The sequence below is a fragment of the Gallinula chloropus genome, assembly GCF_964237585.1.
Source record: "Gallinula chloropus genome assembly, chromosome: 3".
NCBI classification, from domain to species: Eukaryota; Metazoa; Chordata; class Aves; order Gruiformes; family Rallidae; genus Gallinula; species Gallinula chloropus.
In genome coordinates, this window is record NC_140087.1 from 113330909 (window position 1) to 113345604 (window position 14696).

General features: G+C 37.6%; 1 protein-coding gene across 1 annotated transcript in view; it reads right to left on the bottom strand.

Annotated features, from left to right (window-relative positions):
• Positions 1 to 721: 721 nt before the first annotated feature.
• Positions 722 to 14696, bottom strand: part of APOB (apolipoprotein B) — a 33840-nt gene continuing 19865 nt past the window's right edge. The window contains exons 25-29 of the mRNA XM_084262481.1: positions 12491 to 12867; positions 4478 to 12049; positions 4248 to 4362; positions 3798 to 3981; positions 722 to 2733 (exon numbers count right to left, since the gene is read on the bottom strand). Of these exons, the coding sequence (XP_084118607.1) occupies positions 907 to 2733; positions 3798 to 3981; positions 4248 to 4362; positions 4478 to 12049; positions 12491 to 12867 (10075 nt within the window). The 3' untranslated portion in view covers positions 722 to 906. The remainder of the gene's footprint in view (positions 2734 to 3797; positions 3982 to 4247; positions 4363 to 4477; positions 12050 to 12490; positions 12868 to 14696) is intronic.

The window sequence follows — 14696 nt, forward strand, 5'->3', positions numbered from 1 at the left end:
CATTATTTAAATTCATCTTTAAATCTAGAATTCCTTTAAATGAGATCTAGGCTTCAGCCTAGGGGGCTGAGAGGAAAAGGTTTTGACTCCCATCATATTCTATGATGTCAGTGAAGCTTTGACAGCTAAGTAAAGTTGCGATAAGTAAGAGTTGTACAATTTGACATAAACCCAGAAATATCATGGGGAAACAGGTAAGAAAACCCTGTATTTCTGAATCATAAATTAGCCAGTAGAAAGAAAATACATCTGATTTTTTTCTCTGAAAATGGATACATACATACATTATTTTTAAACAGAACAATGGTATTATTTTTTGCAGTTTTCCAGGAGACAGATTCCTATATATGTTTATGTCTCTATGTTTTTTAATTTTTTTAATGTTTTTCCATAATGAATTGACTTTTTTCTTCACATTTTTTGGTACATGCTCTTTTCCTCTTCTTTTTCTCCTAAATTTATCTGTGAAGGTGTTTATATGTTGGAAAATAGATGCATTTCTAAGTCGTTCTTAACTGGCTTATGAATGTGACCTTTATCTTAAAACCTGTTTACTTTGTGTATTGCATAGCTTTTGTGACTATTTACAATATGTATTGCACATTATTGGCTCGATCCAACATACAGTGAAATCAAAACAAAGACTTCCCATTGACCTTGACAATTGTTGGATTAAGCTCTATGTCCCAAGTAAAAGTAGGTGTAATGAATGACACAAAGATGTAATAAAGAACTCATTTATTGTCTTATTAAGCTTATTAAAATAACCTAGTGTAGATTATTCAGTTTTCATTTACAAATTCGGATGCAAACAGTATCTAACTGAAGCTCCAATATGGTGATTGCTGTTATTTTTTAAATACATTGTGGTACAAACTTATTACTATTCCTCTTCTGCATGTCCATTCAGGTTTTTATGCGCTGCTGTAAATTTTCCATAATCTGCTGAAGACTCAGTTGTTCAGTGGCAAGCTGTTCATCAATGAATCTTTGCATTTCTTCCCATTTCCTGGAGCCTTGCTCAATGCCTTGCTGAATCAGTGTGCGTGTTAGTTCCACTTTTTTTCTGAGTGCCTCTCTCCCTTTCTGGGGCATTTGGTAAATGGACTGCCAGTTGAATGGCTTGGGCAGATCTATTCTAAGCTCCCCTTGACGAACGGCTATATATGGCTTTATGCTCTCAGCTGTCATTTGCTCAAACTGGCGAAGCAGCTCTGAGATATATTGCAGAAATGCAGAGTAATTTTCTATCGTTAGATCAATTAACCTTTTGGCCTCACTGATTAGCTTTTCTTGGGAATGACTAAGCTGCCCATAGATCTCCTGGAGTTTTTCTTTGACTTGCTTGTTATGTTCATCGATTTTCCTCTTAGCAGATGCAGACCAATATCGGACTTTCTCCTGAGCAGCAGCAGAGAGCTCCATGACCTTTTGTTTTCCTTTTCCTTCAAAATCAGTTATAAGGTCATAATATTCCTGGATGTATTTTTCCACTAGTTCTGTTACTTCGTCTGTCAGGCGTGTAACTGAGTCAGCAAGATCTCCAACGTACTTCTTTTGCCAATCCATTACTGTATCTATTAGATTCTTCAGCCACCCCAGTACCTTCTCTTCCACTTCATAGTATTTCACTGACCATCCCAGTGTAGTTGGATCAAAATATTCTTCCCGCAATGCCTTTACATAAAGGAGCATCTGGTGCAGCTTTTCTGAAAGGTCCTGGAACACCTTTTGGCTAAAATATTTAAACTGAGAAATGTATTTTTTAACATTTTCTGCCAAGGATCTCAATTTCTGTGCATAATCTGAAGCCATCACATCTTTGTACAGTTGTTGTGTTTGGAGTTTGATGTCTTCAAAATTTTTGGATTGCAAGCTTCTAACCATTTCTTCTACTTTCTGGAAAACTTCTTGCACTACTTGTTTCAGTTGTTTAAGCCTTCCTGCAAAGTCAACTTCCTGGAGAGTAGTAAATGTCTGCCTGATTCTTTTCTGCAAGTGTTTCAGCATTTCTTTAATTTGATCGAGTACATTACGACCTCTAAGAATTGTTTCAGAAGCAGGAAGTCTGACTTCCAGCTCATTGATAGCTGCAATCAAGGCATCAAAGTACTCCTGAAGTTTTGAAAGGGATAAATCAGCATTTTTTGCTATCTTCTCTGTAGTCATCTGGTATATTTCTTCACCGGTGTACTTTTCAGACAGCCCAGGAACCTGGAATTTTGTGGTCTTCAGGAATTCAATGGCTGAGTCAATTAGGTGTTTTATTCTCTTGTGATACTCTTCGATTAAGTCAATTGTAGCATCCAAAAGCTTTTCTTTTATTCTTTGGTAGTCAAACTGTTCAGCTTGATCTGCTGCATTTTGATACAGCTGTTTAGCTTTGACCTTCATCTCCTGATATTTGCCAGAGGCCTCATTGGCAGCTGTGCGAAACTGAGCATCTATTTGATCTATTTGTCTTACTGCAAATACATATGCTTTGTCAGCATTATCCTGCATGATATTCTTCATCTTTAAGGTGGCAGCACTAATTTCTAGTCCTGTATGCTCCTTATGATACCGATTAACATACCTATAGACTGCATTTGTAATTTTAGGTACTTTTTCTTTCAGACCCAACAGCAAGTCTTTGGCAGCTTCCTCTTTCCAGTTGAATTTCATTTGAATCAGGTCAGGTTTCTTGAAAGATATCTCACTTTTTAATATATCAATGTCCTTCTGAGGAGCAGACTGGAAACAGAATAGGATAAGAAAAAGTTAGCTTCTGTATAAAATAAATAAAATATTATTTATGAATATATTTTTCATAATTAATTTTATTATATGTTAGGACAAATCCACTACAATTTTTTTGTCAACTGCATGTTTGCCCTCTTCTTGAAAGGTCATTTTGAAAGAAGTTATACTCTATCAAGTTTGTTTGTGCTTTCTTAAACAACAGGACCAGAACATAACTTAGTCTGGTCTTTTTAAAAATTTGACTGCAAATAAGATTTTGCCTTCCTTTGTATTAAATAACTATTATGTTTCTGAGGGCATGTGAATTACTTAGGAAAATGAGCTTGCAACTTGTTTTTGAAAACATTTAAAGTTAATTCAAAAAGTATTTTCTTCATGTGAAAATATTTGAGATTTTAATTTTTTAATCATTTAAATCAATGAGACAATTTAGACAATTACTCAGAGTCATTAAAGATCCCTGAATGGCAAATTTTCCAGTTTTCGGTAGCAAATGGAGAATTGTGAGTTGCTTGTCATCCTAAATTAGTATATAATTTAGGAAGATGTGATTTTAAGGTTGAAATTGTTGTAGTATGCCTATACTAATACCATGTTTTGTTTGAAAATTTAGTGAGGTGTTTAATTCTCATAATGTGATGCAAAATGTATTGTGAGATATTAATGGAGTAAAAAAAAACATTCTACAGATGGTCTGGCCTTTTCCAGAGGCGTGATTCCTATAGTGGCCACTTTTGTAGTAACTGTAACACCTCATGGGTGGCTTATCTAAAACTGGCTTTGTACTGTCTTCACTTTCAGTGTGTGTGTCTTCTTGGTCACAAGACAGGGCAAAATTAACTGCATGGAAGATCTGGAAGAGCCTTTTCACACAGATTTTACTTTTAGTATTGGAAAAGCAAGCGTATGAAACCAAATTGCTAATAATATACTTTTTCTTTGGACAAAGGGTGGTTAATTCATGTCTTAACATAAACATACACAAACTTTAAAAGAGAACTTTTCCTCTGACCACACCCAACCTTTTTGCTCTTTATTGCTCATATCAAGCTTACCCGAGTTCGGTAGTACACTTTCGCTGTGAGAATATCAGTCTCTACTTCAATGACATAGCCCAAGGTCCCAGCAGAGGGTGAAGATACTGAGCCGGACAGGCTCCCATCAGTCCACCGATAACGCGTGTGAACGTCTGTAAAAGTTGGGCTGAGGATGTCTAGTGCTGCGGTGTGGTCCATGGTTCTACAACAGTAAATAAACAGCTATGTAGGAATGCACAAACAACAATGCAGTACGGGGGTGTGGAGGAAAGGTACTCTAGAAATGCTGAGAGGGAACAAATTTCCAGGTATCCCCAGAGTGAAAAAGGCATAGCCGATAATGACAGGGTAGCTACACAGGTTCTTCTTAATTACAGCAAAGCACTCTGGGGCATTAGAGGTCAAAGCAACAATACATCATTAGCAATTTTGTCTAATATAAATCACACTATTGGAACAAATCTTTACCTAATTCCTGAAACAGTAAGATCTTCCTTGTAGTTTGCACTCATGTCACGATGTGAAAAGCTGCCAGTTGTCTTCTTAACAAACATGCCTTCTTCATATTTGTAGTTTGAAACAACTGTGAAAAAGATTTCAGATGCATTCATATGCTGAGTCTTGTTAAAAAAAATCTGAAACAAAACATATACAACATTTCCCCCAGAATTGTGACATACAGAATTTGAATGTCTTACCATTCAGGTCATATTCCAGGAACTGCAATGTTGAGCTGCAGGTGGAGTCAATAGAATGTTCAAAAGAGTCTTTTTTGTTGGCTAAGTCTGTTCTCCAGGTGGCATTGTACAAAGGGGAAGCAACTTTGAAAGATCCAGTCAAGGCACCAAATGATGGGATGTAAATTCCAGCAGGCAAGGATATTTTGAGAGGGGGGAACTCAATTTTTTGTTCAGGGATTGTAATTGTAGGCAGATCAAAATCTGCAATCTTATTAGCTACTTCATCCAGATCTACATGGAAATTGCCAAGAGAAATACTCTTTGGAAGAGTGAATTGAGACACGGTTATTTGGTATTCAGGTATTGTCACCTCAAAATATGGTATTTTATATTCTTCTAATGTAATATAATTGGCTCCTACATCCACTTTAGGGAATCTTAGTTTTGGCAGCATGGGTAAATTGACATCAAAAGCCATTGTTTTTAGTGTCTGTGGAATTTTTATGTTGCGCAAGTCAATGGTGTATGCTGGGACCTGGAGAGTGGTGAAAGGAACTCTGAACTCTGGAGTGCTGAAAACAGGGCTTGGAACCTTTAGGTGTAACTCAGGAATGCTGAAAGTGAAGCCATCAGTCAGCTTATTCACAGGTATGGGGAAAAAGTAACCATCCTCACTCTTTGTATACATGAGGGATACTGAACCATTCAGATATTGTTTTCTGTCAGCAGTGGTAGTGACATCCAGCTTCAAGATATCCCATATACTCTTCTCAGAAATGGGACATTTTATGTTTTTGAGGAAGTCCATGTACCCTTCAAAAGATCCAGAAATATCAAATTTTGCCTTTGATTTTTCATTTGATAACTGCATATCGTGACTGAGAGACAATGACTGAATTTGGCCTTCACCCTTCCAGCCAACTTTCTGGTTTGCAGGACTGATTTTCACTACAACAACTTGATTAACTGAGGCTGTGTCCAGGAAGGAATTTGGTTGAGTGGCTTCAATCTGAAGTTCTGTTGATAGAACCCAAGGAGCCAGCTCTAAGGTTGCTTTGCATCTCTGAGACCCCTTTGTTGTGAAAAGAGGTGTATATCTTCCATAGTTCTTCCCATTGTGCTCCCAGACTGCATAAACCCGGCGGGTAGATGCTTCAACTGCAAGTACTTCTTTCATTTCACTATTCCAGTAGCCATCTAATTGGGAGTGGGCCTCAAGCTTGAGAGATGACCGAGCTCCATTAGCATTCAGATAGGTGTTTGCCTCATGGTCTAGACTTCCAGAAAATGCAGTGTAAAATACTCCATCAATGTCCCCAACTGTAGAAGTTTCTACTGATGTGTAAGATGTAAGGCTCTCCAAAGCAAATTTGTGAGCAAGTCCTCCCTTAGCACTGATGGCATGTTTAGGAATATTAAAATCATACATTAATTTTAGCCCTGAGGAAAGAGTGGGTTTAGACTTAGTATTTCCAGAAAGTTCTTGGCTGAAATTAATTTTCAAAACTGGTGTGTTGATTTCTGCATTTGTTGCCACTGAAGCTTCCATGTTTCTCTTTGTGAGACTAATAGTGCTGTCATGATTTCCTCCTAGAAATTTGTTATTGCTCAGGGACAATGCTGTGGCCAGCTTCAACCCTCTTTTTCTTGTCAAACTTGTTGAACCATCCAGTTTAAATTGCAGTGCATCAATGATAGAAGAGGATGAGACACTGAGGTGCCCAGCAATATCTGACTGATTGAACAGCCCAGCATTTGCAGTTAAAGTGATCACACTGGATTTAAAAGAGAAGTCGTAAGTAATGTTTCCCATGGCAGGAATTAAGATGTGGTTTGATGGGCTGTTGATTCTAAATCTAGGAAGCTTTAGAGTGCGTAGATCCTGTGGCACATGAAGGACTGGGAGCTCCAGAGAAGGTAAGACTAGTGTGTAAGATGGTACTGAAAAACCAATAAGTGGGACTGTGAATCCTGTTGTACTGATTTCTTTTGGGAGCACATAACCAAAGGCTGGCATCTCAGCAGTAAAAGGAGAAACCTCAATATTCAGAATCGGAATGGTGTACCCTGGAATCCTGAAGGTTCGTGGTAGTTTGTTCAGTGATGTCTGTATTTTGTATTTGTCAAATTTACTTTTGGCTTCATTATATGATTTAGTGAGAAAATCTAAAGCAGTGTTTCTTCCTTTCTCAAAATATTTGTTGAAGACAATGATGTATTTGTTAAGTGTTTCATGCACTGTTGCTAAAGGAAGTGGTATTACATGCATGTCTCTGTTTTTCTCATACCGAGCATTCAAATTTAAATCAAAGGATTGTCTTGTTGTCTTCAGTAATTCCTTCAGGCCTGTCTGTTCCCACAGTGAATAATCTTTTAGCTGAGGAGTTGTGATTCCAGTGTAGGGAACCTGAAGCTGAGGAACCGATAAAGGAGTATTTAGGAAGTCCAGGTTGGCATCTCCGTTCATTTCTACACGAGCTTCAATTCTGTCATCATTGTTGCCAGCAGACATGTTATGGGAATATCTGTATTGATTGAACCTGCCAGTAGCTTGCCAGTTGACCTGCTGAACAGAGGAACTGAGTGCAAAACCATAGTTGTTCAAGAAGTCAATTTTGCCAGTCAGTTTCATTGGGAAGCTGATTTTCACATTTCCATCATTGTTTGTTAACAGACGAATTTCAAAAGGCTGTGCCAAGAAGGAAACCTCGTTATTTACAGTTCCAGTAATCCGTCCATTGAGCCGAGCGTTGTGAGAGCCTGTTAATTCTACTTTCATTCCTCCAAGCTGTGCTGTGCCTTTGACATTCAGAACACTACGTCCCACACGCTGTGACTCAATTTCAGACTGAATCTGAATTGTTGCATAATTTAGGAAACCACATTCACATCTCATAGCTTGGTTGACTTTCAGATACCTATCATTTAATCTGTTGTTGGCAGAAAATGTAATGATGGGGCCCTCAACCCTGAAAGTGACATGTGAATCATGAGTGCCTTCATCTGAGAAATTAGGAGAAGCCCATTTCCAGTTTCCTTTACCAGTCGAGGTAAATGACACGTGTCCCGCTTCTACCTCTGTTGTCATATTATTGACCAGATCAGCCTGGCTGGAGAAATCAACTTGTGGAATATTCAGTCTGTGGGAATATGCCGTTCCACTCTGCATCCAAATTTTTCTTTGCAGCTTGACCATTAAATTATTCTGTAGTTCTATGGAATTTTTCGTTGTATGTAAGTTAGCTCTGGTTTCAGCTTCACCTTCCACCGAAGTCCCTAAAAATATCACTTCATTGGTGTGATCAACTTTAAAGAATCTGTGATTGACCTTCATGGAATTTTTAAGGTTCAGCTGCTTCATCTCAGGTGCCAAGAGACGTGAATCTGCAATAACCCTAAAAACCAAGTAGTCTATTTTGGATGTTGTTTGAGCTGAAAGAGAGGTCACAAATTCAGGGCTGTTAGCAGATGTTGTAGTATTATGAACCTCAGCTTGTGCAGACAGTGTAAAGAATGGAGAGGTGATTCTGAAAGTGCCAGACAATTTGCCAAAAGTAGGGACAGTCACAGTATGTGGGATACGTGGAAGCTGGAAATCTGGTATCTTCATGTTAGGAATCTGGAGCTCATTTAGATTTAGCTTTGGAACCAATAACTGTGGTATTTGAAACTGAGGCATTTGTATCTCTGGGAAAGAAATGTCAGAAAAAGGCATATCTCTCATCTTTAGATCTTTAAAATACAAATCAATTGCTGGCAACTGAAATTCACCAGACACAAGTTTGTCTATTGTTCTCACAATCTGAAGTTTAATCTTATTCAAATCAATTGTATAGGAAGGAACTTTAAAGGTGTTTAGAACTGTAAATTCTGGGGTGGTAAATTTCACTGGAATTTTCACGTCCTTTAATCTCTTAACATTTACCTCATAGGAGGGGATATGCAGATCAGTCAGTGGAACTATGAAATCTGGTGTTCGAAATGTTGCCTCCCGGAGACTTTGGAGACTAACCTCAAAGGCAGGTATAGTGAATATAGCAGTTGTGATTTCAGGGACTTTAAATCCTTTTTCAACAAACTGGTTTAAATTTTCAGCCCAATTTTTTACATCATACTCTTCAGCCATAGCAACGATTTTCTTAAAAAGTATGTTCCACTGGTCAGAGATGTATGTGACAACAGAATTGTAGAACTGGCTTATCTTCTGAAGATACCACTGGAATTCCTGTGAAATATCCATTTCAGAAATCCTCTCTCGCAGGTCTTCCAGATGTTCATTGACCTTGGCTTTCAGATTAGCAAATGTTGTTGAGTTGATGAGATCCTTGAACCAGTTAATTATAGCAGCAAGCTTGGTGTCTCTTAGCTGTTCCATGTATTCTGAAATCACAGCTCTAAAATCTTTCAGATACTGTTTCAGTGCTTCTGCTTTCTGTGGCAGTTCTAGATTTCTGAGTTCCTGATTTATTTTCTGGGTCACTTCTCGAATTTTGTTATTAGTGTCATCAACAAACTGGTTATAGTCAAAAGACTTGAGCTTTTTAATAACCATGTCAAGGAACTTGTTGATTTCCTTTATCATCATTTCATAATCAAAGGTTTGCACTTTCTTGACAGCATCATCAATAAAAGCAACAGCTTTATCAAAGCATGACTTAACATCAATGTTTTTCAGGTAGATGGTCAGTTTCTGGACAGTTTCTTTTATTCTGTACTGGTTAAGCAGTTCTACCAATCTGTCCATTAAAAAATATGCCTGTTTATCAATTTCATATTTTACAATCAGTTTCTGCATGTGACCTCGGAAAGCGCTGATCTTCTCAGACACTTCATACTCTTCCATCCAATTTAGAATAAAATCTTTGATGTGTCCAAGAACTTCATTAATTTTTTCAATTGGTAATGAAAGCTTTAATTTTTCCAAAACTTCTTTAACATCAAACATTTTAATCTGCTGTTTCAAATTTTCTGCAATGTGTCTAACATCAATATTTTGAATCTGAATTTTGAGTTGTTCTAGGTTTTCCTGTATCCTGGATGTAATCTTGTACTCATCATCTACATTTTTAATCCAAGCCAAAGTGCTGCTTCCAATTTTGCTAGAATACTGGCGAAAAAAAAATTGCATATTTTGAATGGTGTCAACTACAGTGATTCTTATCTTATATTTATTATCTAGAGCTGTCATTGCTTCAACTATTTGGTCAAGAAGCTGTGCAATAAGTCCTTTAATGTCATACTGCTCATACTGATCTTTGATGTATTGCTCAATTTTCATCAGATAGACCTGCAGCTGAAAGAGTATTTCTTCAAAATTGTTCATGACTTTTTCCAGCATAATTTGGAGATCATCAGATGTTATTTTGTAGTCCTTTGTGAATGCAACCAAATTATTTTTCATGCTGCTAACTCTGCCTTTCATATCTAATTTGTCCATGTAATCATTAATGTGCTGTGGGAGTTTATCCAAAGTTGCCTTGTATTTTCTCATATGTTGTTCTATGTTAATGTTCTTCAGGTAACTTTGTATGGCCTGCAGCGTGGATAGAATGGTGCCTCTGATTTGTTCAAAGTAAACTGGCAGATGTTCCAAGAATGGTAGGTTAATAATGTGCATATCTTTATTTTTGTCGTACTTCACAGACCCAGAGATGCTGAATTCTTGAGGCTCTGACACACTGCCCCTGAGGCCAAATACATCAATGAAATTAATTTCTTCAGCTGTGAATGGCAGTATGACGGATGTATCAATTACAGAGAGATCTGCTAAAGCTCTTCCACTAAGTTCCACACCAGTCTTTTCTGCATCATTGTAAGCGCTGAGATCCTGGGAATAGACATTATTATTTAGCTGGCTTTTCAATTTCCAAGCACTTGACTGCTCTGATGGAGTAAAAAGCATGTGAACTTTGTTATCAAGCAGGGTAGTGTATCTTCCTCTAGACTTCAAGCTGTGACTGGTGGATCCTCTGTAATCATGGGAGAAAGTGAAAGCAAGAGGCTCTGCTTTAAAGAGGAATTTGCTGTAAAGGTCTCCTGTGTGTTCACCCATAGCGATCAGCTTTCCATTACCATTGGTATGTACGTCAGCAGTGATAGTAAATGGAGCCATGGTGGAACGCACAACATTGCTGAAACGGAGAGATTTGGAATCACAGTTTGTGTTCATCATAACTGAGGAAGCAAGTCCTGCCACATTCAAATTAACTCTGTGACTCACTGCTGCACCTTGAACATTTGCGATGGTATCTGTTTTAAAGTTTGCAGCTAGGTCAGCGTAGGTGATGGTGTAGGTATGCCTTATTTCATCTGCACCATAGGCTCCTCTGATATTGCCACCGAAATTCAGCTTCAGAAGCTCAAGAAGCAGTTCTGCTTTGTTGGAAACTTCTGCTTTAGTATATTTAACATTATTGTTTAGTTTAGCGGTAAGCGAGGTAGGCTGAAGTTGTAGGTCAAAAACATGCTTGTGGAACTTGTCAGAGCTGAAGCTGTTGTCTAACTTGGAAGAAAATGTTAAGGATAAACCAGGAATATTCAAGTCATTTGTGTACTCCAGCTTAATCTCTTTGAATGATCCTTGCAAATTATTTGAAAACTTGAGCCCTTCTCTATTAACTCTGAAGTTCAAAACATGTTTGTTGTCCATACCCAGAACTGTACTCTGATATTCACTTCCCAGTGTTACTTCTGTTAGGCTCACTCTTCCACCTAGATTGACTTTTGCGTTGTTTTTACCGTAGCGCCCAGAAGAGGACAGTGACATGGAGCCTCCAGCAGTATCAAGTTTGGCATTCATTTCACTCTGCATTGTCAGTGGACTAAACTGCACATTGGTGGTTGCGCTGCTGGCTAGACCATACTGATTTACATTGAGCGATGACTTATGTGCAGCTCGATTCCTCTGATCAGTCAAAGAGATATCGGTGTTGAAAACAAGATCCTGGGAATTGAGGGAACCTGCAAACAAGGCATAATACTGGATTTGCTTGTAAGTGGCTTGGTACTCAGATCGAAGTGCTGCCATCTTCTTTGACAAAATTACTTCAAGCTTGTTGACACCTGCAATCTGTCGGTACCTCCCGTTCGTTTCAGATGTCATTTTCAGCTGGCTGTTTTCATACTTCAGTGAAGCTGTGTTCTTTAGTAGTCCACTTTGTACATCAGAAACTGAGGTAATGGAAAATACGTCATCACTGTATCTGCCAGATATCTGATTGGTAGCCTGGAGGTAAGAAGAATCCAACTTCAGATTTGATTTTCCTTCTAAAACCCTTCTCTTTTCATTGTATGAGCTTGAAAGAGTGTAAATGCTTCTTGCAAAGACGGAAGCCACTTCCAGCTGTCCTTCCATCCTAACATTGTTGACATTCACATTATGTGTCTTTTCAGAAACAATATCACCAGAAAATGAAAGCTGAGGACCCAGAGTACTTGATGCTGTAAGTGATATGGTGTAATTTACAACTGGATTAGGTTCATAATTCTTTGTCCTGGCCACTTTAAAGCCTGATGTTAAGAGTCTGTGCTTCAGATGATTTTCATATGCACCAGTGAATCCATTTCTGTTATAGGATGCTTCTCCAGAACCTGAAATAGGAAAGCAGACAAAAAATAAAGGTGTAATTTGTAACTTCTTTTTCTTTAAGACTTTGTCTGCTGCCACTAAGCTTTTATGTTTCTTGACTGTGGTCACACCTACACATACACCCGCACACTGGATTTTGAAAACACTTGATTTTTCAGATACACAAATGTTTGTAGAATCAAGACTTCAGTTTTGAAAGACTTTTTCTTCAGTAGGAAATATCTGGGAAAATATGGACCTTAAAAGTCTTTATGGAAATAAACTGACTTCACCTTCAGTGCCTCGATAAATAGATTCACATAATATCTTTAAAAAACAAAGGGAAAGTAATTTTAAGATTACATAACACCTTTCTTTAAATAAGCAACAGGAGAATTAATGCATGGGTAATAAAGTAATTTAAATAGTTTTGCCAACATTGCAGGAAAAGCTCACGTTCTTACCTTTCACACTGTAAGAAAGTAGCTCAAAAATGGAATCAGCGTTCGTGGCGTAAGTAGTTCTTATGCTGGATGCTTTCTCTGTGGTGGTATTAGCCAAACTGTACGCTGCTGACCAGTTGTAATAGTTGCTGTACACATTAGCAGAGAGCTCTAAAGCACCAAATAAAGGCACATGAACTGGATAGGATTCCGGAACAGTAAATGTTGGGATTCTGAATTCCCGGGATGCTACACTTATTCCCATTGACTCCATTACCAGAGGAGGTGTTTTAACAGTTTGTGGCACCCTTATGTCATAGGATGATCTTCCACCAAATGGCAATGGGATATTAATTAGAAAACTGTCCTTATTCAATCTGTATCTGATCCGGCCGTCACTGGAAAATAAAAATAACGTTATTAAAACCTGTAAGCCCATGATACATATACAGACATTTCCATGATTCCTACTATTCCCAGGACACTGAGCTTACTTACATACTTACAACCTTATATATCTTGACTTCAGGTTTAGAGATAAATATAATGATCATCTACTGTTACCAGCATTTTTGAAGCACTTGTCTATCAGAATTTACCGAAAAGGAGATTGATAGGTGAAGTAGTATAGAAACACATTCTTTCTGTAAGACCTTGCATTATTGTTGTTCAGGGGACAAAATACACAACGGTTACAAATTTTGCATTTGATTTTCTATTCTGAGTATCCGAATCTGCTTTATAAACATTCACAAAAGATGTAACGGCATAAAAAGGATTCTCAAAAGGAAGGAATTTGAATGAAAACAGCTGACAAATAGGAAAAATATTTCCTCTAAACCCACTTGTTCAAAGTGTCATGCTGAGCACCTGAAAAGGTGATTATATTCTTCTTTTAAAAAGTGATATATTCTTATATAAATGCACAAAAAATTCTCGTTAGCATTAGAAGTTACAAGAACCTAAATTATCAAGAATTTTTTTTTCTGATTATAAGGATTTCAAAAGTTTCATCCAAATATTCAGCATTTACTTTATTCTGAATAAAAACAAAGTCTAGCCATTTGACCAGAAGCTATGACTGGCAAAAAGATAGATTGTCAGCTGAAAGTTTTGTGGGGGAAAAGTGTAATTACGAAAAAGCAAAACAGAAGGAAACTCTGCCTTAATTTGTGCATGAACAATAAGCTGGCAAAGATGCTTTTCCTGTCTGCCCAAGTGGTATTTTATATTACAAAATCTTCTTTTAACACTTAGACCTGCATCTTAAGATGAAAATTAAGGAAACATTTTTAAAAACTGCTCCTTTACATCAAATGGTTTAAAAAGTAACATCACAGACCAGTAGAAATTCCTAGTAGTAGTAGTAGTAGCAGTATTCTAATGTGCACTGCTGATAAAAACAAAGGAGGAAACACTGTTTTTTCGTTGCTTATACTTTGCATAGGAACACAAAGGAAGCAACAGCGATGTGTGTCATTAACATACAGTTTCATATTAACACAGTGAGAGAAAGCTCATGGAAAAACAGTGCTAAGAGAGATAAAATGTAAGCCTGTTCTCCATCTGTTTTTTCCAATCCAATCCTACACTTGCTTCTGTTATCCTTTACATTTATTTCAGCTATCAGTATTTCCCTAGGTCCTGAGGGAACTGTACAGGTCTGTTTCTATTTATTACAGTGGTAGCTGTGGATGTATTCTGAAGAAACTGCCAAGTAACACAATTCCTTGGATCCTTATGCATAGGCAGAGCAACAATATGATATGAACATTAATTAGCAAGAATGGTATGTGCTAGGAACAATAATGAGAGCAAACCCAGGCAGGTGCATGAGTATTTTAAAGTCTAGATCCACTCTGTCTGACTTTAAGTCTAATTTCCAATAAATGGAAGAAATATGCTATTTATCTGCTTTCCAGTCTCTCTTTCTGCCAATTGGATGATTTCTGTCAAATTCCACAGAAGAGTAAAATCCTCAAGGGTAATTATATACATGCAAGTCCTGTGAAAAACAAGGAGACTAGACACGGGACCTCTACATTGGTAGAGGTCAACCAGTATGTGTAAGGGAATGGGAAGAACTGTTCAGTAGGACTGCGTGGGAAAATGTAGAGATATCAGGATTATAGCCAAAGACATAAGGGGTGCAAGACACAAATCTAGGGGAAACCTGGCTTCATTAGTTCTGTGGCTCAAAGTAAAGATTGCCCAACACTGTATCTTT